General features: G+C 43.1%; 1 protein-coding gene across 1 annotated transcript in view; it reads left to right on the top strand.

The window, feature by feature from the left end:
- Positions 1-23,261, top strand: part of Rpa1 (replication protein A1) — a 51,857-nt gene that overhangs the window by 7,201 nt on the left and 21,395 nt on the right. The window contains exons 3-5 of the mRNA XM_028866734.2: positions 740-818; positions 1,462-1,570; positions 14,115-14,203. Of these exons, the coding sequence (XP_028722567.1) occupies positions 740-818; positions 1,462-1,570; positions 14,115-14,203 (277 nt within the window). The remainder of the gene's footprint in view (positions 1-739; positions 819-1,461; positions 1,571-14,114; positions 14,204-23,261) is intronic.

Genomic DNA, 23,261 nt, shown 5'->3' with positions numbered 1-23,261 from the left:
TTCTCTCTCTCTCTCACACACACCCACACATACACACACAAGTAGATACTAAGATTTTTTTTTTTTTGATGAGCTTTCCTACTTAAATGTCTTTTAATTAATTGATCCATCATTTAGGGGGTTCTAAAATGTAATGTGAATTTCTAATATCATTAGAAAAGAGACTGCAGGCTCATTCCTGTAGATTCTGAGGCAGTAGGTGAAGATAAGGACGGACCCCTCCCCCCTGGGCCAGTCACCTTCAGGCTAAGCTGGCTTCTTGGTCAGCTTCCTTCACAAGTTTCTCCTGGCCCCCTTCAGGCCAAGTCAGTGTCTGCTCTGCCCTGAGATCATTCTGTCTGCATGTTGTTATCCTATCTGCTTCTGTGAGATCCTGACGTGAGATCATTTTCTTTCCATTTTTAATTTTACCTTGTGTTCTCAGCGTGTTCCCTAAACAGTTCCTTGTGTGTGTTAGGTGCCAGGTTATACATAATTTTGAGATACAGGAGCGAGAAAGCACCATTATCGATACTTGCGTTTATTTCATTTTTAATAATGTTAGTGGAGAGAGTTTGGTGAGAAAAATCATCGGTCCAATTTTCTTCCATTTGTATTTAGGTGTCAGGAGGATAGGCAAGCAGTTCATCTTGTCTTAAACTAACGGCAGAACCTCTCTCCTGCCACTTAGGTTTACTTACCCTTAGGGATTAGGCAGACAGCCTGCTTAATGAATCAACTTTTCTGTCAACTTTTCTAGAACATTCGTCCCATTACTACAGGGAATAGTCCACCCCGGTATCGACTGCTTATGAGTGATGGATTGAACACGCTGTCCTGTGAGTATGATGAATAAATGTAGGCTGTGGGAATACTTGGATAACAGCAGCACACCATTGCCTTTGATTGCAGTATTTGAGCACCTGAAGTCCACACAGGCTGTGGGCTTTGTTGAGGGAGACATGCCTCTGGCGGAGAGAGCCTGGCTGACAATACACTGGATGTAGTGGGAAGCTGCCATTCAGCTTAATTAATTTCCTCTAACTGGTGTTGTATGTTTTCTTTGATTAATTTCCCCGAGGATAGTATTGACATTTTGTGAGTGTGATGGGTGAGCCATCCTGTGCTTAACTTTTTCAGTTTTATTTCTGTCCTAGAATCTTTAAAAAGAAGATTGGTGGTGGTGGGTGGTGGTGGTGAGGTAGCTTCTAGACTATTTGCCTGGTGTCTCTAGTCACAGCACTAAAGACCTAGAAAGGATTGCCTTCATTTTCCCCAGGAAACTGATAGTAAAAATGATCTGGGATCTTTGAGGAATAGATAACGTTTAGGAGTAGCCCAAGATTTTAAGGCGGGGCAGATGTCCTCTCTCTGCAGAGTCCGAGGGGCTTTAAACAGCTGTATTTAATGCTTTTCCTTGTGATCAGCTTTCAGATTAAGACAGGAAGGGCTTGGAGCTGAAGTCCTCTCTTTGCCTTGCAGCTTTCATGTTGGCCACACAGCTGAACCCTCTTGTCGAGGGCCAGAAACTGGCCAGCAACTGTGTCTGCCAGGTCAACCGATTCATCGTGAACACCCTGAAAGACGGAAGGTACGCCTTTTCTCCTCTCGTTCAGCTGTGGAACAGGAACTGACTTGGGAACAGAGAAGGTGCCCAGTGGTAAAGTTGAGGGAGGGAGGGTGTGACAGGGCAGTGGAGCACTTCAGCTGAGCTCAGTGACTGTGACGTCAGGGGAGACATACAGAAGAAACAAACTGGAAATCCCTCAAAAAAAGATTAGAATGCACAATTCTACTTCCTTCTGGTTTCTTTTAATGACAGGTCACTTGCTACATCAAAAAGAAACATTTAGTTATACAGTCTGGTTCCTTTTTTGTGATCTTGAGTCTTTTGTAGTCAGTGTGTTGAGCTGATGTAGGATATGGTTAAGTACTTGCAAGATGTTATATGCTAGAAATACAGCATGAGCAGAACTGTTATTCCCCTTGCTAAAAAAATGACTTACTTTTAAAATAGAAAACTTTATTTTATTTTCGGAGCTGAAGACCAGACCCAGGGCCTTGCGCTTGTTAGGCAAGCACTCTACCACTGAGCTAAATCCCCAACCCTGAAAACTTTATTTTAGGGAGAGTTTTTGTTTTTTTTGTTTTTTTTTTTTTTTTTTTTTTTTTTGGTTTTTCGAGACAGGGTTTCTCTGTGTAGCTTTGCGCCTTTCCTGGAGCTCACTTGGTAGTCCAGGCTGGCCTCGAACTCACAGAGATCTGCCTGCCTCTGCCTCCCGAGTGCTGGGATTAAAGGCGTGCGCCACCAACGCCCGGCTTAGGGAGAGTTTTATATACTTTTTTCCTCATTTTTTATTTTTAATGATAGATTGCACCCAACACACATGGGAATCAAATATAATAAACATTCCAGTGTTGGTGAAATTATGTTATAATTTATTTGATATAATATATTTTGATGAACGTTATATTACACGTGTGTGTGTGTGTGTTTTAAGACTTATTTATTTTATGTATGTGGATGTTTTGTCTACATGTATACCTGCACACTAGAAGAGGGCATTGGATCCCAAGAGACTATGGTTACAAACAGTTGTGAGCTGTCATGTAGGTGCTGGGAATTGAACCCAGGACCTCTGGAAGAGCAGCCAGTTCTCTTAACAGCTGAACCATCTCTTCATCCCCATCCCCTATATATTTTGAAACACTTTTTTTTCAATTCATATTAACTGGCTATGTCTGTTTTCTAATTTTAGCATTTAGCCTTTCTGTTGTCAATTTGGGATGTCTTTTATAAAATTCAATTTAGGATTTGGTAAGTTTATACTTGGTGTTAATTTTTTAATTCTTTACTTTATTTTTGAGGCAAGGTCCACTGTTTTAGCCCTTGCTAGCTGGAACTCACCTGTAGCCCAGGCTGGCCTCTAACTCCCAGAGATCTGCTTGTCTCTGCCTCCTGAGTGCTGGGATTAAAGGCGTGGTTGTGGACAGCTTTGTGGGTGTTGGGTAGCTGTGAGCCTCTCTAGTCCAGCTCCTTTTTGTGTGCTCAAGTACGTGTGTATTTACTGTGGTTTTGCTTTGCTTTCTTTGTTTTGTCTCTGTCATGAACCAATAGTCTGTTTTTATGGTGATTTTTAAATCTGTATTTGAATTGACAGATATTTCAAAACAGGTCAGTTTTGTTACCACCCTCCCAAAATAAAGCAGCTCTTAGTGATCTGTGTTGTGTTTTTTGTTTTCTGCATGGCTGAGGATAGCCAGGAAGGACCTCATGCCTCTAGGCAGCAGTGTACTGCTGAGTTACATCCCAGGCCTCATTCTTTACAGTCATTATTTATTCAGGGTACCTGTAGATTGTTTTTAGCTTACCTCATCTTGTTAATCTAGTTCTTTCCCTCCCTCCCTCCCTCCTTTCTTCTTCCTTCCTTTCTTTTTCTTCACTATGTAGCCTGGTCTGGAACTCACAGAGATCTGCCTGCCTCTGTCTCCTGAACACTAATTAAAGTCATGTGCTACCACACCTGGCAGTTTCCATTTTCTTAAAGTCTTTTACAAGCATCTTTTAGCAATTCCTATAGGAAAATATGGTGATATTTTATTTGTACTAACATGTTATTTGTATGTTAATAAATAAAGTTGCCCATTTTGTGAATGTTGAAGCTCTCTCATCTTTAGTGGGCTGCAGAGATAATAACAGCTCCACTGATAAATTGCTTGCTAGGCAAGCATGAGAATCTGAGTTTGTTCTAAAGAGCCGGGCACAGTGGCAAGAGCTCATAATCCTGGCTGGGGACAGGAGGAGGTAGGTGGACCCCTGGTACTCCCTGCCTTGCTAGCCTAGCCTTCTGCAGAGCTCAGGTCTCAAAAAAGAAAGTAGGTGGCTGGTGAGGTAGGTCAGTGGGTAAAAGTGCTTGTTGCCAGGCCTGAGACCCTCAGTCCCCATGACCCTCACGGTAGCAGGAGAGACTGGACTCTCCAGAAGCTGTCCTCTGAACATTGTGTATGCATACACATGTACACAGTAATAAATGCATAGTGTTGAAAGGGAAAACAGGATTGGCATTGGGAAAGTACCTCATTTGGTGAAGTATTTGCCTAGCATTCACACTGCCCTGGGTGTGGTTGGTAGCACCATATAAACCAGGTCTAGTGGTGTATGCTTGTAATCCCAGTATTCTGAGGTAGTCAGGAGGATCTGAAAATCAAGGTCATCTTCATATAGCAAATTCTAGGCCAGCCTGGGCTACATGAGTCCTTGTCTCAAAACAAACCAAGGAAAAAATCAAGGTGAATGGCTCCTGAGTATTGCGCCTAAGGTTGACCTTTGACCTCCACATGCGTGCACACATGTCCTATACAAAGGCACTCAGACACAGACACCTGTGCATCCTCACTCACAGAAGAACCTGTGATCTAAGAATGCATGTTAGGTTCTCAGTGAAACCAGTGTACTTGGAGAACTTCAAGTTTATAGTTCCCATTGTGTGTTCCTCGTGGTCGTTCTAGAACTGTCCAGTTAGGTCAGTCCCTTGTGTGAACTCAGCTGGCTTCTTGGTGCAGTGGAGAAACACAGTGAGGAACACACACGAAAATAACAATGGAAAGTTCTGTAGCAGGTACACATCAGGAAGTGTAAGCTCTGCCCTCCCGGGAGTAGCTGGGTTTGTACCAGCGCCCAGAGACACTTGAGCGGTGTCGCTCCGGGTCGTTAGGACTGACTGCTGCCACATCACTAGGCAATAGGAATTTTTACCTCTGTTGTTAATCTGACGACACTCATCTACGCTGTGTACTGTAGAAGTCTGTTCACTTTCCTGTGTGGTCTAGCAGTACGTTTACTGTGGTAGAATTTTCTATTCTTAGGCCTCTTTCATGTTAGGGAGCATTCTGTTAATCTGCTAGTTTGCTGTATGTCCAGCCATTTCTGTCAGTTTTGATCTGGTCTCTATAAGCTGCCCAGGCTGGACTTTAATATGCAGGGTTTTTGTCCCTTCACAGCAGCTGGGATTATAGGTCTGAATCATTGCCCTTCGCCAGCAGACCTTGCATTATGGATAACTGGCCCGTGATCTCCAAAAATCTCAAACATGCAAACAAGTTTGTTTCTATTTTTGGTGTCAAATGTTGTATTAGTTAACCTTTCTCATTGGAATAACAGAAATACCTGATAAAAGCAACTGAGAGAAGGGGTTCTTCTGGTTCACAGTTTGAGGGTGCAGTCCTCATGGCAGCTAGAGTCTTTATTCGGTCTGGGACCTCAGTCCATGGAATGGTGTCACCCCAGTTACGGTGGGTCTTCTCAATCTAAAGACCCCTCCCGGGCATAACCAGAGAGTTGCCTGCTCTGGTAGATTCTGTCGGGTTGACAGTAACAACTGTCAGAAGTGTCATATTATTCTGGCCTGTTTTTAGGTTTTTGAGCTGACTGTTTCGGTTTATCTTTGGCTCTTATTTTAATGAATTCAGTCTATTTTATGACTCCCTTCTGGGAAGTATCACTCTCAGCTTAGGCGTCTGGCTTACCAGGTTCTTTGTCTTCTGTGTGTCTCATCCCTTTCGTTTTATACATTGCGTGTTGAATTGTTGCTCTGTCGTTTCTTCTTATTTTGTTCACGATTAATAAGAACAGTTCTGGACAGTTCTGCCGGATTTCGTGCGTGTTCTGCCATTGTCTAGGCAAGACACATCTTGCCAGCCTGCCTGCCTGGGATCTCTTATCTTCCACTCCGGGCTATCTCAAGTGCTGCAAGCGGTGCTTCTGGCTTCTAGGACGTGGTTGAGGGGAGGGTGGAGAGCCTTTCTGGGGTGGACTACAGTCCTTGCCGAGACGCGGAGAAGCTTCTCTCTCTCCACTGAGTACAGTTCCGCTCGTTGACTCCGCCCTGACTCACACCACAGCATGGCGAATGGCATGTCTGTGTTGTTTTATACTTCTGTTGAGAGCGTGTGTGTGTGTGTGTGTGTGTGTCTGTGTGTCTGTGTGTCTGTGTGTCTGACTGAATTTATTCCTCGCCTTTATGGTAGCCACCCAGGTTTATTCCTGACTTTTTTCTTGAGGGGGTTTCAAGACAGGGTTTCTCTGTGTTACAGCCCATGCTGTCCTGGACCTTGCTTTATAGACCAGGCTTTTCTCTGTATCTGATTTATGAACTTTGTATTTTAAATTTTTGGAGTTTTGATTTTACTTATTAATTGTGTTTGTGCGCGCGCATTTGCTATGGTGCACGTGAAGAAGTCAGAGGACAACTTCTGGTTCTCTCCTCTCGGTTTTCTGGGGGTTGGACTCTGGTCACCAGGCTTATACAGCAGGTCTTTACCCACTGAGCATATTACCACCCTGTTTTAATGCTTGTAAATGAAAAAAACAACAACTCTGTGTGTGTGTGTGTGTGTGTGTGTGTGTGTGTGTGTACTCCCTTCCATGCTTTTAGAACCCCATGTCTCCTCTGTAGCTCTCCACCGTATCTTGATAGTCTCTCACTGACCCCGGAGATGACTGGTTTTTTGCTGGACTAGTGGTCTCTGACCCTTCTAGACTGGAGTTACAGGCACCACCAGTCTTACCTTTCAGATGGGTGCTGGGGATCCGAACTCAGGTCTTTATGCTTGCACAACAGGTACTGTGACTCACTGAGCTGTCTCCTTAGCTGATACTTTGTCCTTTAGCAATTTTTTTTGAGATGTATTTTTTTCAATTTTATATGTATGGGGGTTATGTCTGTGTACCCTGTGTGTGTCTGGTGTCCATGGACTCCAGAAGACGACATTGGATCCTCTGGAGTTGTAGATGGTTATGAGCCATCATGTGGGTGCTGGGAATCAAACCCGGATCCTCTGGAAGAACAGCCAGGTCTCTTAACGTCTGAACCAACTCTCTAGCACCTGATACTTTGTCCTTTAATTTTTATTTACAGAAATAATAAACAAAAATAAATAAACCAAGCATATTAACTCTGTTATCTGTTTTACCCATTCTACCATGGTCTATTTGTGTATGTTATTTTGTGGTATCAAATTGAAGACATTTTCAAAAATCTGTATTTGCATTTGCCCATTTCCCCTTTATGACCTCTGTATCATAATGCTGAAGAAGCTTTCTGACCAAATTCTTCTTTCTTTCTTTCTTTCCTTTTTTTTTTTTTTTTTTTGGTTTTTAGAGACAGAGTTTCTCTGTGTAACAGTTCTGGCTGTCTTAGAACTCACTTTGTAGGCCAAGATGGCCTAGAACTCACAAAGACCCACCTGCCTCTGTCTCCTGAGTGCTGGGATTAGAGGTGTGCACCACCACGCCCGGCATTGATCAAATTCTTGACCATATTTTAGTACTTCAGGAGAGGTTTATTTTAACCTATGACATGAGTACAGAAACTTAGTTTCCAAATGGGCAGCACATAGAGATCCAGTGAGAATGTTTTGTTCTCAGTGTGATGGGAAGCCATAGGCTTTGTCGAGTGTTTTAAAATTTTTATTTTATTTTATTTCTGAGAAAGGGTCTCATCTCAGGTAGCCCAGGCAGGCTCTGCGAGGTGCCGGGCATTGAACGCTGGGCTTTGAGTAGGAAACTGCATGATCAGGCCTGAGTTGTGGGTGTTTTTAACTTTTTTTTTTCCACCAGTGCTGGAGATTGACTGGGGGCCTCACTCATGGTAGACAAGCACTCTAGTACTGTGTCTTCCATGCGTTGTAATCTTTCAAAGGTTGTGCAGAAGTACTCTGACAGGGCTGGCTGGGTGTGTTTCAGTCGGTAGGTAGTATGCTTGCCTGGCATGCGTGAGACCACATCGACCCAGGCATAGTGGCACACCCTGTAACCCCACCACTTGGGAGATGGAAGCAGGAGGGTTGGAGTCATCCTCGGCCATAGTGAGTACGAGGCCAGCCTGGGCTGTTATTCTACCAAAAGCCACAAATAAAATGAGGCACGCAGACACAAAAATAAACTGTGATAACTGTGTGGAAAATTGATAGTTGGTGGCAAACACAGATGAAAAGAGACTGGTAACTATTCTGAATCTGTCACTTTTCCCTCTGATCTGATTGGATGTTCATGTGTCACTGACAGCTTTTGAAAGTCTGAAATTATTTGGAACACTTCACAGTGTTAAATAGTTACCATCACAATTAATTTTAGAGCGTTTTTCTTACCCCCTTAAAGACACCCTATACCCTTTAGCTGCTAGCCCCAAATCTCTGAATCCCAGGGAGCACGGATCTTTTCGTGTCTGTAGATTTGTCGACTTCGACATTCTGTGTAAATGGAGTCAGGTAATACCTGGTCCTTTGTGACACTTCTTCATTTAGAATTTTCAGGACTAAGATGTATTGCTGCTTCATTTCTCTTTGTGGCTGTAAAATTCTGTTGTGTAGACAGATCACATTTTGCTTATCCTTTTTTTTTTTTTGTGTGTGTGTGTGTGTGTGTGTGTGTGTGTGTGTGTGTGTGTGTGTGGTGCTGAGGTCAGCACACATGCTAGGCAGAAGCTCTACCTCTGAGCCACATCCCCAGCCCTCTTTACTTTTGATTTTGAGACAGTGTCTTGCTAAGTTGCCTTGGCTATCATTGAACTTGAGATCCCTCTGCCTCAACCTTGCAGTTAGTTGAGATTATAGACCTGGGCCACTAGGCCCAGCACCCTTTGCTTATCTGGTTTTTCAGTTTCTGGGCTGTTGGGTTGTTTCTGTGTACAATTTGAATAATGCACTGAAGATTAGTATACAAGTTTTTACATGATTGGCCCTCGTCCTGTGGGTTTCCTGTGGCTTCTCAGTCCATATGATCAACTGATCAGAAGTGTTCAGGGGAAGTGTTGCATCTGAAATGAGAATGTACAGCCATACTCTTATTGTGCCCTAAATAATACAGTATGACATAATTTGCATCACGTTGGGTATCGTAAGTAATCTAGAGATGTTTAAAGCATATGAGAGGATGTGTGTTAGTGAAATGCAGCAGCTACCTTGTTCCATGTACAGATTCTCCTGGGCATGGTATCTTGGTGACTTGGACGCAGGGGTGACTGTGCCTGGGAGAGAAAGTGCTGGTTGAAATGCTGACTTTATGATTTAACTTTATGAGGATTCACCAGGCTACTTTCCCAAACCACTATACCCATTGACCATCTCACCAGCAGGCTGGAGTGGATAATCTGCACATCTTTCACAGCCCTTATAATTATGTGCTGTGAAAATACCATCTGTAGAATATTTTAGTGACTTTTGGCAGTTTTCATGTTTTTTCTTCCATATGAATTTTAAGAGTTATATCAAGTTCAAAAACCAAGCAGAGGTCTTGTTTGAATGTACATAATTGCATTAAGTTGATATACTTTGACATTAGGTCTTTTCATCCAAGAATATGATATCTCACCATTGAAAACCTTGGATTTCCTAGACAGTTAGCTCTTTATTGTAATATGTATGTTATTTATTTGTCATTTGTTTCTTTTTGAGGTTTTTTTTTTTATTTGTGTATTTGTGCAGGGCACATGTATGTAGGCACACATGTGCTATGACATAATCGAATGTTTTATTATTGGGAGAGGCCATGTGTGCCGCGCACGTGTGTGCGTGCGTAAAGTTCTGAAGACACCTTTCAGGAGTTAGTTCTCTCCTTCACTGGCTGCTGGGGATCAAACGCAGGTGTGAGGCCCACTGGCCCTCTCAGCAGGCCTGTTCCTTTGTTTTTAATGGTTCTGAATCAGTTAGCACCATTAAGACCATGTTGGCAGGAGTGTATCAGCAGGGCCCTTCTCTGTCCCTGGACAGCAATGGAAATGCCTTTGGTTTCGGTGCTCAGCATCACTTATCTTGTAAAGTGCGTAGACTTTATCATGTCAGGACTTTTTCTAGGTCCTTATATTGCTCGGATTTTTATAGGAATGGCTCTTGAATTTTTTGAAAAGCTTTTACTACAGCTTGATATAATCATATTATTTTTAATCCTTTAATAGTATGAATTATTTTAACCGATTAATATTGAACTGTTCTTTCATTCTTACATAATAAATCCTGCCTCTAAAAAAATAATCCTCTTAGCCTCCTTTCTCTTTTTTCAAATCTGTTTTATATTTTGCATGATTTTGAACATTTATAAAAGTAGACAGAACAGACAGTGGAATTGAGTCCCCATATAGCTCTCAGTTAGATCATCACTTGACATCAGGTCCTGCTTGATCCGTATTTTTTCTACATATACTCTAAATAATTTTGAAGTAAGTATCAGATACATTATTTCACAGGTAGACATATTTTAGTATTTTTATTTACATGATGAACTAGTTTGAAAAATAAGTACTGGGCCTGAGGAGACTACTCAGTAAAGTGCTTGCCTCACAGGCATGATGTTGGAATCCCTGCCACCCACATAAAAAGCTAGGCATGGTGGCACTGATCAGTGCCCTGATGGATCCCCAGAGCTTACTGGCAGCACGTCTGCCCAGTTGGTGAGCTCTGGGCTCAGATCCTGGTGGAAGGCTGTGCATAGTGGCACACACCTTTGGTTCTAGTACAGATATGGAGTGGAGGAAGGCAGATCTCTGAATTCAAGGCCAGCCTGGTCTACATGTCAAGTCAAGGATACCCGTAGCTACATAATGACACTTTGTTTCAGAAAACCTAAAAATAAAAATGTAAGGCGGAGGGGCTGGTGAGATGGCTTATCAGGTAGAGGCAGGCACTTGTCACCAGGCCTGAGATGTGAACCTCCCCCAGAATCTCCACTTTTGTGCCAAAGCACAAGTGTGTCTGTGCAAACACACACACACACACACACACACACAGTAAATAAATGTAAAAAGCTGGGCGTGGAACATGCCTTTTAGCTCAGCACTTGGGAGGCAGAGGCAGGAGGTTCTCTGAGTTCAAGGCCAGCCTGGTCAACAGAGTGAGTTCCAGGACAGCCAGGGCTTCTTAGAGAAACCTTGTCTATGAATGCAGGAACGAAGGAACGATTGAATGAATGTAAAATAAACTGTGGATAGTAATAGAAAACACCCAGCTTATTGGTGTCTTGACCTCTGGCTTGCGCACATACATGTGCAGGACATGCACCCACATGCACATGTACTCACACACACAAACATGCAGTCATTCACACAGCACATCTCCATGCACACAAAAAGGAAAACCAGATACACCTAAAGTAAGTAGCCAGCTGTGTTCACGTTCCAGCTACTCATATATGAATGTATAAAGGCATACGTGTGTGTCTGTATACATTCATATTTGAATCAGAATCCAAAGTAAATTAGCACAGCAGTAGGTTGGTGGTCTGGAGGCCTTCTAACACCCGTATGTTCCTCCTCGCATCTTTTCCCCTGACTCTTTATTTTCACAATACCAGGTCATTTGTCTCTAATCCTTACACTTGCCCATAGTCTCTATTTTGCTGATGGTATCCCTGTAAAAGTTACCTGTGTTCTCTGTAAAGTGGACTTGGTGCATTATTTTAATGTGCTGTTGTATTCATCTTGCTATATTTCATTTAATGTGTATATGTATTACAAGATGAAATACATTTTTTAATACTTTGTTTTTTAATTTTAGATTTTTTTAATTAATTTATGTTTATGAGTGTTTTGCCTGCATGTATATGCACCGCCTGGTGGCTGTCTACAGAGGGCAGGAGAAGGTGTCAGATATTCTGGAACTGGGGTTACAGATGTTTGGTTGTGAGCCACCATGTCGGAGCTGAGAATCAAACCCAGCTCCTCCGGAAGAGCAGCCACTGCTTTTACCTCCTGAGCCATCTCTCCAGGCCCCAAGATAAGATTTTTTAAAGACTTGTTTTTATTATTTAATTGTGTGTGTGTGTGTGTGTGTGTGTGTGGTGTGTGTGTGTGGTTATGCGTACATGCATTTGTTGGAGAAGTGCCTTTGGAAGCCAGAGATGTCATATCCCCTGGAGCTGGGGTTAAAGGAAGTCGTGAGCTGCTAGATGTTGGTGCTGGAAACCAAACTCAGGTCCTCATCAAGAACAGTATATACTTTGGATTGCTGAGCCATCTCTCCAGCCTAAATTTTTGTTTGTTTTTAATGTTTCTGTTTTGTCTTAGTTTTGGTTTCTGGAGCATGGTATCATATAGCCCAGACTGGCCTCTAACTCACTGTGCATCTGAGGTAATCCTTGAACTCCTGATCCCCTAAGTGCTGGGATCACATGCATGTATCAGCACATTTGGCTTAGCAGGTAGTTTTAACAGATGGTCCGTATCCAGGCCATAGCAGATTGTTTTTTGCAGGCTTGTTTTGTTGAAGTGGCATGACCATGATGGGATAACTTGATAAAGGCAGCACGTGCTGAATAAGTGGAGGTAAAGTCCAGCATTCGGCATCCAGACCATCCAAACAGTAAAGCATGGGTATTGCTTAACCTTTGCTCTGGACTGCCCTTGGCGTTGCCACTAGTGTGGCTTTCGTTCAGTCCACTGTCCTTCCCCGCCTGTGGTTATGTTCCCTTCAAAGTCCATTTCTCTGTTGCAATTCTTTTTTTCTTTTCCCAGGTTTCATGTGTGAGTACATGTGATGTGCATGCATGTGTGCGTGCGTTGACATTTGTACATGACCATGCAAACCCAAGATTTGGGAATCATCATCCTTAGCCACTTTTTTACTTCTGAGTTATTCATGGAGGCGGGGTCTTAGTCAAGCCCAGAGCTCTCCATCCTGGCTTCTCTTGCTAGCCAGCGTGCACTGGGGTTACCCTATCTCAGAGATGGAATTAGAGGCGGACTGCTGCATCCACCTGGCATTTGTGTGGGCTTTGAGGCATCTGAACTCCAGTGCTCACACCCAGTATGCTCAAGCACTTTAGCTACTGAGCTCTCTGTCTCCTTCTATCGAGAGTTCTTTTTCATCTGCAGATGAAATCATGACATCTTGTCTTGGTAGGTATTAAATGACATCTTTGGGCTGGTGCTTAATTAAACACTGTAGCTGACTACCTGCCTTTATTGAAAGTGCAGTCTAGGAGAGAAGGAAAGCAATCGCTAATTAATACAGAACTTAAAACTAAAAGAAGTGTTCTGAAGGAATGAAATCATAGCTGCAGTAGGACGGAGAAACCTGATCTAAATGAGAGACCCAGGAAACGTCTTCTGAAATACTTGAGCTGGGGGTTGGAGGAGTGGAGCTCTGCGGTAGAGCATTCGCCGAGCATGAATAAGTCCCTGGTTCAATTCCAAGTTTGAGATAAGAGCAAAGAGTGCATATTAGATGAAGCAGAATGAGGAAAAAATGCACTCAGAGGACTCTGTAGGCTTGGCAGCAGGACGAAGCCCAGCTCCTGCCAGGAACTGAAAGAAAACAGCTGGGCTAGAGGGCAGCACGCTTGGAAATGCCGAGATGAGCTGGAGGGAGGTGGCGTGGGACAGCCAGGCCATAAATATGCCACATGAGCACCTTAAAAAGAATTGGGGTGTGTGTGCGCGCGTGCGTGCGCGTGTGCGTTTGCTCAAGTACCTGTGGAAGCAGAGGTGTCGTTCCCTGGATGCCGTTTCCTTTTCTTTTTGAGATCGGTCCCCGGAACTTCCTGGTTATGCTAGGCTGACTGCCCAGCAACACCAGGGCTGCTCCTGTCTCTGTCTCCCCAGCACTGAACTATAAGCATGTGCTGCCACATCTGACTTTCTGTACGGGTGTTAGGGATCAAACTCAGCTCCTCATGCTTGCACAGCAGATATTTCACCAACTAAGCTATTTCTCAGCCCCCAGTAACTAAATTTTTTAAATGTCTACTACCATAATTACTTTTCACTGGGAAAAAGTAATGGTTTAGATAAGGTCATGCTTCTAAAAACAGGTCATCTTCTTGTGCTGTAGGATTTTGTATTTAATAATCTAAATTCTATCAGTTGCTCCAGGAAGCTAATGGCACGTAGCAAGGTATGCTGTTTTAATTAAGAAGCTAGATAGGAAATGAATACCCTCATAGTCATTAAAAACAACAACAAATATTGATGACGTGGGGACCGAGTGAATGAAGTATTTACCTAGGAATTAACACTTTTCAGGTTATTCAAGAGTGAGAAAAAGATGATAAAGCATACAGTTTAGCCAGACAGTCATTAAACTTCTTAGCTCTTCTTAAAGCTCCAGAGTTCTTTATTCTAACTTGTGTCTGTTTGTCCTTGCAGGAGAGTAGTTATTTTGATGGATGTGGAAGTTGTAAAATCAGCTGAAGAAGTTGGAATAAAGATTGGGAATCCGGTGCCCTATAACGAAGGTAAAATCCTCTTTATAGGTTATAGCCCTAAACTGGATACTGCTTTAGAGATCCAGAGTGCTACTTTGTGACTTAGTCGTCTTAATAAAGTGGTGATTTGGGGGGGCTATAGACCAGTTTACTGTTTTGTTGTTGTGGTGGTTGCTTTATTTTATAATTTTTTGTTGGTTGGGTTTTTCTGTGTAGTATTGGCTGTCCTGGAACTCAATCTGTAGACCAGGCTGGCCTCGAACTCACAGAGATCTGCCTGCCTCTGCTCCCCAAGTACTGGGATTAAAGTAAAGGCATGTGCCATCACTGCCCAGCTTATTTTACTTTTTTAATACTGAAGACACGATATATAAATAAATAGGGAGAAATTTAAGAAAGAATGTAGTGGTCATTTTGTGTAAGAGTTGACTGAAATAACCTAGAATATTCTGATAATGCAGGATTTATATGATAGCTGTAATGTGAGGGAGCCAGGTGCAATCTTCTGTGTGTGGTTCGTGAACATGTGTGTATTTGTACATGTGTTTACATGGAGGCTAGAGACCAGAGTCGGTGCCTTCCTCTATTGCTTGCTACCTTGTTTCTAGAGAGACGGTCTCCTTCTGAACCTGGAACTCTCTGAACTGGAAGCCCCAGGGATCTCAAGGAAGGTACTCATGCATGACTGGCAGGTTCTTTACTGCACCAAGCAACTCCCCAGCCCCAAGAAGTGTCTTCTTAGGAGTTATCTTGGGCAGACTTACAGGGTTTGGTTATTGGTTTGTTTTTGTTTTGAGATTTTCTTGTTTATTTAGTGGCCCTTGCTGGTTTTATGCTCAGTTTTCCTGTTTCAGCCTCCTGAGTGGTGGGACTGCAGATGGGTTCCACCACACCTGACTCAAACCCTGTGTGGCTGAGGATGACCTTCTACTCCTCATCCTCCTGCCTCTACCTCCCAAACACTGGGATTATAGCCTGGGCCATCATGGTGGTTAACAGCATTTATCCCTGATGCAAGATTATTACTTTTTGTGCAAGTTGGAGGCCAGCCTAGACCACCAGAGACCCAGTCACCAAACCAAACCAAACCAAACCAAACCAAACCAAACCAAACCACTCAGCTTTGTGATCTGTGTCTTGATCTTTCCAGGCAACCCTTGGCCTTATACCATTAAATACTGTTAAAGCTGGGTAAGGTGGTTCATGATTGTAATCCCAGCGCCCTACGGGCTGAGAAGGAGTTTTTGTTTTTGGTTTTTTGAGACAGGTTTTCCCTACATATCTGGCTGTCCTGGAACTCACTTTGTAGACCAGGTTGGCCTTGAACTCAGAGATCTGCCTGCCTCTACTTCCCAAGTGCTGGTATTAAAGGTGTGTGCTACCATGCCAGGCTTGAATCAGAAGAATTTTGAAGTCAACATTGACTGCATAGTGATTTTCAGGCTAGCCTGTGCTACAGAGTGAGACCCTGTCTCAAGCCCTTCCTCTCAAAAATTTAACTGTGAATTTAAATCTGTTAGTATGTGTGTGCATGTGCATGTATGCAGCGTGTATGTGGAGGTCAGAGGGCAACTTTCAGGAATCTGTTCTCTCCTGTCCTATTGTGGGATCTAGGGATGGAATTCCTCGGATCATTAGGTGTTTGAGTGCTTGTTTCCCATCCAGCCTCTGCCTGGGGTGCTGGGGTTACAGTTGTGAGCCACTGTGCCTGGCCGGGAGGTTCTGGCTCATCGGGTGAAGGAAGTTTTACTTCTTTTTCTTGTTTGCTGACATTGTTGTGAAGAATGAATGGTGAATTTTATCAAATGCCTTTTCTGTATCTATTAGTAATCGAATGCCTTTTCTATTTCAGTTAGCTAATATGGTGAATTATAATTGTTGATTTTTATATGCCAAAGCAACCTGGGCTTCCTGGGATAAGTCTGGATTTGTGATACGTTATCCTTTTCACATATTTGGATTCACATGTTTGCTTTGCTGAATCCACCTGATTTAATTTTGTTTAGTAATTTTTTGCATCTCTGTCCATGAGAGATTTTTTTTTTTTTTTAAGATTCATTTATTTATTATGCATACAGTGTTTTGCTGCATGTATGCCTGCAGGCCAGAAGAGGGCACCAGATCTCATTACAGATGGTTGTGAGCCACCATGTGGTTTCTGGGAATTGAACTCAGGACCTCTAGAAAAGTAACCAGTGCTCTTAACCTCTGAGCCATCTCTCCAGCCCGAGAGATTTTTTTTTTTTTTTTTTTTTTTTTTTGCTTTTTGAGACAGGGTTTCTCTGTGTAGCTTTGCGCCTTTCTTGGCTCTCACTCTGTAGACCAGGCTGGCCTCGAACTCACAAAGATCCGCCTGGTTCTGCCTCCCGAGTGCTGGGATTAAAGGCATAGGCCACCACCACCCAGCAAGATTTTTTTAAGATTTATTTTTAATCACGTTTGTGTGTGTCTGTGCCTGAAGAGCATAAATGTTAGGTTCTTTGGTAAATTACAGGCAGGTGTGAGCTGCCTGAGGTGGGTGCTGGGAACTGAACTCCGGTCCTGCAAGTGTAGTTAGTGCATGTTCTTAGCCACTGAGCGCACTCCAGCCTGCTCTGAGTAATTTAATCTGTGGTTCCTTGGGTCAGTTTGGTTTTGGTGTCCAAGTAATCCTGACCACACAGGGTGATCTGGAGAAGATTCATTTTGCATTTTTTCTAGGTTCATGTAGAGTCCCTGCTATTTCTTCTTTAAATGTTCGGTTGAATTCACTAGTGATGTCTTTACCCAGGGACTTCTCCAGACTTCATTCTGCTGCCTCGACCACCACTTTGCCACCATGCCTGGCTCATACAGCAATGCTAATGCAAGTGTATTTGGTGTATAAATGTGGAGATTTTCTAAAGATCTTTTCTGTTAGTGATAATTTAATTCCCGTATGATAAACAACAGCTGTGTGTCTCTAATTCTGTTAAATTAATGGAGTCTTATTTCTAATTGTGCCTCAGATTATGATACTTTTTGGTAAGCTGTGTCTGTACTTGAAGAGAGTGCACATAGTTGTACAGCATTTCAAACGTCAGGACCAAGGCCTGTTCCGAAGTGTATGGTCCTTTAGAATCATGGTCCTTTTGATGACCACCTTTTACGGAGTGCCTTTCTTTACCTGCCGTGATTGTCACATTGGCCAGACCACTGCACTTTCTCATCATGGATCATCATGGATGCCTTTTCCTGTAGTCTTGTTTTAATGTATTTATATCTTTAGCACAACTTTATGTCACATTTGAATTTTTTAAGCAGTATGTAGGTCTGTCTTGCTTTTGTTGTCCAATTTGGTAATTGCCGCTTAAAAGTTTTCTTTTACAGTTATTTGTCTGTAAGACCATTTTAAAAACAGGGCCTCGGGGTTAGGGATTCAGCTCAGTGGTTGAGCGCTTGCCTAGCAAGTGCAAGGCCCTGGGTTCGATCCTCAGCTCTGGAAAAAAGAAAAAACAAAACAGGGCCTCATGAGCCCCTCCACCCTGTGTGTTAGAATTTTGACTGGCATGGTTTTGTGTAGGCAACCATAGCTGCTGTGAGTTAATGAGAGCACAGGTCTTGTCCTGACCAGAGGACACTGTTTTGTCCAGTTCCTCCCTGACCTCTTCCCTTTTCATGATGTCCCTGAGACGGGGGTGGGGTGGAGTGTGTGTGTGTGTGTGTATGTTGGGGGCGGGTTATAAATGTCCCATTTGTGGCTGAGCATGCCACTGATACTCATTTTCTGTACTGTGACCTTCCGTGAGTTCCTGTTGCTTCAAGAAATTCGAATTGGGGGCCAGAAAGATGGCTAGGCAGTTAAGAGCTCTGTATGCACAATACTGAAGACCAGAGTTCTAGTCCCAGCAGCCATGTGTCATGCCTGGTGCCCACACACACTTACAACATTGGCTCCAAGAAAGGTGAGCCATGAGGATTTCGGGGACTTGTTGGGTCGCAGTGTAGCCAAGGAACAGGACCCCCAGGGTTGGCGAGAAACCCCGCCTCAACGTAATCGGAAGTGATAGCACCTCTGTACAAATTTGGATGGACACACACACCCCAGTAGTAAGTCTTAGACAAACAGAAAGGAAAATTATCATTTGGGATTTCCAGGGCAGATTTCTTATATAGCCAAAAGTCTTCATTTCAAAGCTTTACGTTATTGTGAAATAGTGTTTAAGTATGTAAGTTGTGTGAATGAATCTATTGCAGAATTTTACATATATATTAGATATTATCTTTGTTTCATATTGATATGTTTGACTATCATGTTTGCTCATAAAACTATATAGTTTTAAAAATTTAAAGTTAACGAAAAACAAAGAAAAAAGGTAAATATTAAATCTGGTGGTGGTGGCACACACCTTTAATTCCAGCACTCCGGGAGGCAGAGGCAGGCGGATCTCTGAGTTCTAGGGCAGCCTGGTTTACAGAGAGAAACCCTGTCTTGGAAAAAAGGAAAGGAAAGGAAGGGGAAGGGGAAGGGAAAGAAGGGGAAGGGAAGGAAGGAAGAAAAGAACCTTAAGATGATCATATGTCTGTGTCTTTTACAGTATGTGTGTGTGTGTGTGTGTGTGTGTGTGAGAGAGAGAGAGTGTTTTGCCTGCATGCATGTAAGCATACCATGTGCATGCAGTGCTCTCTGAGGCCAGGAGAGGGCGTTGGCTCCCCTGGAATTGGACTAGCAGAGGCCCCAGCCTCCATGTGAGTGCTGTGCTCTTCACCACCGAACCGTCTCTCCAGCCCCATCTCTTTAACACGCGTTCATGTTTGTTTTAATTTTGAGTAGGGCTGCATGACTTTGAAATCCAGACTCAGGAGTGTGTGGTGAGAGTCACACTTCTTTCTGCCCACGGCATCTTGCACCCACTGCTGCTCTTTCTAGAGAACACACTTTAGGGTTTCTTTATCCTTCAGGAGCTCCTTGCCAGCTAACCAAATGCAAATGTTCCTCTTACACCCCACATGGAAAAAAACAAAAACAAAAAAGAGAAAGAATTTGGTAGGTGAAGAGCAATGTGGTGCAGGTTTTAGTTTTTATTCTGAGGGAGGCCAATCCTTTAAAATGTTGAATCCCCCTTTGCTTTTTTTTTTTTTTTTTTTTTTTTTGGCCTCTGAGCTGGATGTTTTTTGTTGTTGGCCTGTTTTCTTATGTGTTTGTCTTTTTGTTTTGTTTTGTTTTTCGAGACAGGGTTTCTCTGTGTTGTTTTGGGGCCCGTCCTGGAACTCACTTTGTAGCCCAGGCTGGCCTCCAATTCAGAGATCCACCTGCCTCTGCCTCCCGACTGCTGAATTATAGGCGTGTGCCACCACCGCCCGGCTCTTCACAATTTCTAAGAGTTCTTTTAAAAGTAGGGAGTGGTGTCCTTTGGTTCAGCTGTGATATGAGTTGTAGGCTTTTTTTTTGTTTGTTTGTTTGTTTTTTATTCCCTTTCTTCCATCCCCTCCTGTGTCTCTCCTATTATTCCCTCTCAGATTCCTGGCCTCTTTTTCTTTATTATTGCACCCACATGCACCCCTAAATGTGTAAGTGCAGCTAACTACCTGAATCCAAGTTGTAGATTCTTTGTGATTTGCTTCTGATGTTTTGCTGTGTGATAGTTTTTTGGCTTGTTTTATTTTATTTTATTTTTAATGAGTGTGGCAGTTTGAATGTAATTGGCCCACATAATCTCATAGGGAGTGGCACTATTAGGAGATGTGGCTTTGTTGGAGTGGGTAGGGCCTTGTGGAGGAAGTGTGTGGGACAGGCTTTGAGGTTTCCTATGCTCAGGATACTGCTGAGTATCTCAGTCAACTTCCTATTGCCTGCAAGATGTAACACTCTCAGCTCCAGGAGCACATCTGCCTGCACACCACCATGCTCCTAGTTGTGATGAAAATGGACTGAACTTCTGAAACTGTAAGCCAGCCCCATTTAAATGTTTTCTTTATAAGAGTTGCCGTGGTCATGATGTCTCTTCACAGCAGTGAAAACCCTAACTTAAGACTGAAGTTGATACCAGGACTGGGGTGTTGCTGTGATAGGTTGGACCACGTGTTTGTCTGGAGGAATTTGGACTTTGGTACTTTGGGACATGAAAGCAGTTCATGGGCCATACTAGTAGGAGCATGGAAGACAGAGGTGCTAAGAGTTATTTGAAATGCCAGGGACTCACTCAAGAGGTTTCAGAGGGGGAAAAGGGGGTTTTAGAGATTTGGATTAATTAATTAATTAATTAATTAATTAGAAGAGATCTCAAAATAGCCTGGTATAGACTCCATTGTATTAGTGATAACTCTAATGAAGTTTTTTTTTTTATCCCTCCCCACCCCCCTCTAATGAAGATTTATTTAAAAAAAAAGAGCTGAGCAGGGTACATTGAAATGCAAAATATACATTTTACTACTGCTGCCATATTGAGCAAAGACAGATGATTCACAGTGAGAAATAAAACTGCAGACAGTTCCTGCTGCGTATACTGCAGGGATGGATGGTTTTAAGTCTGTCATACTTGGAACTGTGTTTTTGTCAGTGTGTGTCTGTGTGCAAATCCTTTGTGTTTTCACTATTGGTAACAATAGCTTGCTCGGATCAAAATGTATTATACAATACTTAGTTTATTATTCATATTGCAATTATATTCATCCTGATCATGTCCCTTTTCTGTCACCAGGAGCTTAGATATATTGCACTGATCCTTTCATTTATTCTTTTTTGTTTGTTTTCAGTGGTTTGGGAGTTGAGACAGGGTCTCACTATGTAGTTCTGGTTGTCCTGGAACTGTATAGACCAGGCTGGCCTCAACTTACAGAGATCCGCTTGTCTCTGCCTCCTGAGTGCTGGGATTAAAGGAGTGCGCCACCACTGCAGGATCTGTCTATTCTTGGTATTTGTTAGGAAAGTACTTGCTTGGGAAGTTAATGGGTTTGTTTGAATTTTTCACTGCCCCCGGCCCACTTGCCTTACTAGATAGTAAAAATGATAGGTATGAGTGCGGGTCACCTGAGGAGCACAAGTCTGCTCTCAGCTGGTTTCCCTTCCTGGCTCCGAGCCTGTGTGTAGCCAGCCAGAGCTAGAAAGCTGAAGAATTACTGTGTTGATCTAGCCTACTGGAATGGCTGGATTTGCTGGCGGCACAAAACGGGTTATTATAAATGGAGCCTACATTATTGCTTTGTAGAATCCTTTTGGCTTTTAGAAAGATTTTTTCCTTAGCTATGGACTGATTTATTTTAGGTCTTATGGGCAGATGCTGTATTACAGTACATTAATTGAAAGGCAATTGTTGCTATTTAGAATGCTCTGGAATTTTTGCCATCATTTGGTTCAGGGCTGTGTCTTGTACCAGATTTGTAAGAGATAAAGGTTACTCTATTAAGTGGATTAGTAGCTTTTCCTAATTACCATATCTTATGTTCTATATAATTAGAGTTGTTATTGCCAGGATTGGCTGTTTACAATTTAACCACCTGATGGTGAAGTACGTGAACTTAGCCAGACAGAGCTGAGTAATACCAGCTTCTCTCTCCTCCACCACGGTAAAGGATGAAGAACTGTCTCCATCTGTGACAGTTACTGGGAAAATGCACTTAACCCTTGCTCCTTGTCCAGAGTAAACACTCCGAAAAACAGCAGTAGTAGTTGTTACTGGTGTCTCGTGTATCAGACTAGCCTCAAACTCATTGTGTAGCAGAGGAGGAGCACCTTGAATTTCTGATCCACCTCCTTCTACCTGCTGAGTGAGGACTGGGGTTAAAGGCGAGGCACCACCAGGACCTAACGCATGCTAGGCAGGTACTCTATCAATTTAGTAGCCTAACCTCAAATAGTTAGCAGGTGGAGACTTGTTAGTTATGTAATAAACGCCAGTGACTATCGATGTATTGTGTTCAGCTAAAAACTATAACTAATTCATATAAAAGTGAAAAATGTATATGTTAAATAGGTACATGTGATGAATTTTTTTTAATTGTAGTAAAATATACACTTACTGTTTAACTTTCAGATGGGGGTCAGCCTGTGTTACCTGTGCTGGCCTCGTTGATTTCTCTTGCCTCAGCCTCCTGAGTAGCTGTGGCTACAAGCGGGTGCCGCTGCAGCTGACCATTTACTGTTCACGTGCGCAGGAGCCTTAAATCAGTTCATTGCTTAATCTCCCCCACATGAGGCAGCAGAGCACCCAGCCCTCCATTTCCACCTCTGCCTTGTCTCTGGTTACTCTGTTTTACCTTCTGTCTCCGACTTAGAGTGTTCTACAGTCCTGAATGGCAGTTACTTTGTATGTACATACATACTTTGTCTGTGTTACATACATGGGGGGAGGAGCCAAAGATCCATGTCAGGTGTCTTCTTGGTCACTCCCCATCCTGATTTCCGAGACAGGCTTTCTCAGTGAGCCTGGTTTATCAGTTGGGCCCCCTGACTGGTGACCTCTGGGATCTACCTGTCTCTGCCTCCTCAGTCCACCTTCACTTCTCCGACACACCCCTCATCTAGGGGTTAAACTAGGGCCTTGTGCTCACTCTACAACCGAGCCGTCCCCTCGGCCCGCGGTCCTCAGTTATCTTTTTATAGAAATTGAATGTGTGTCCAGTGACCATGTCCAGTTCAGTCAGGTGTGTGCCGCAGCAGGCATGGCTGGGAATGAGACTTCCTACTTCAGATGATTTAAGGACTGGAGAAAAGGAGAGGCCTGTGAAATGCCTCAGCAGGTAAAGGCATTTGTTCCATCCCTAGGACTCGTACAGTGGAAGGAAAGAACTGACTCTAAAGAGGTCCTCTGACTTCATACAGGTATAGGCATGTTCATGATATGCGCGCGCGCGCGCGCACACACACACACACACACACACACGCAAATATTGTTGAAGAAGGACAGAATTAGCTGGAGGATGGGAGGTCGCTTTTAAAAATATGTCTTATGATGCAGGTAAACATACACTCTCTTCTAGCCGCTTTCCTTCAGTGTTTACTGAGCAACTTACCTTTTCCTTGCTGATTTTAGAAGGCTTCATTTACGACTTTAAAACTGGGCTGGTGGCGGCAAAAACCTCTAAACCCTAGCACTTGGGAGGCGGAGGCAGACCTGCTGGTCTAAAGAGC

This window comes from Peromyscus leucopus, chromosome 8b (genome assembly GCF_004664715.2).
Source record: "Peromyscus leucopus breed LL Stock chromosome 8b, UCI_PerLeu_2.1, whole genome shotgun sequence".
Taxonomy (NCBI): domain Eukaryota; kingdom Metazoa; phylum Chordata; class Mammalia; order Rodentia; family Cricetidae; genus Peromyscus; species Peromyscus leucopus.
The sequence above is the reverse complement of the archived record's forward strand: the minus strand, read 5'-3'. Positions and strand labels throughout refer to the sequence as shown.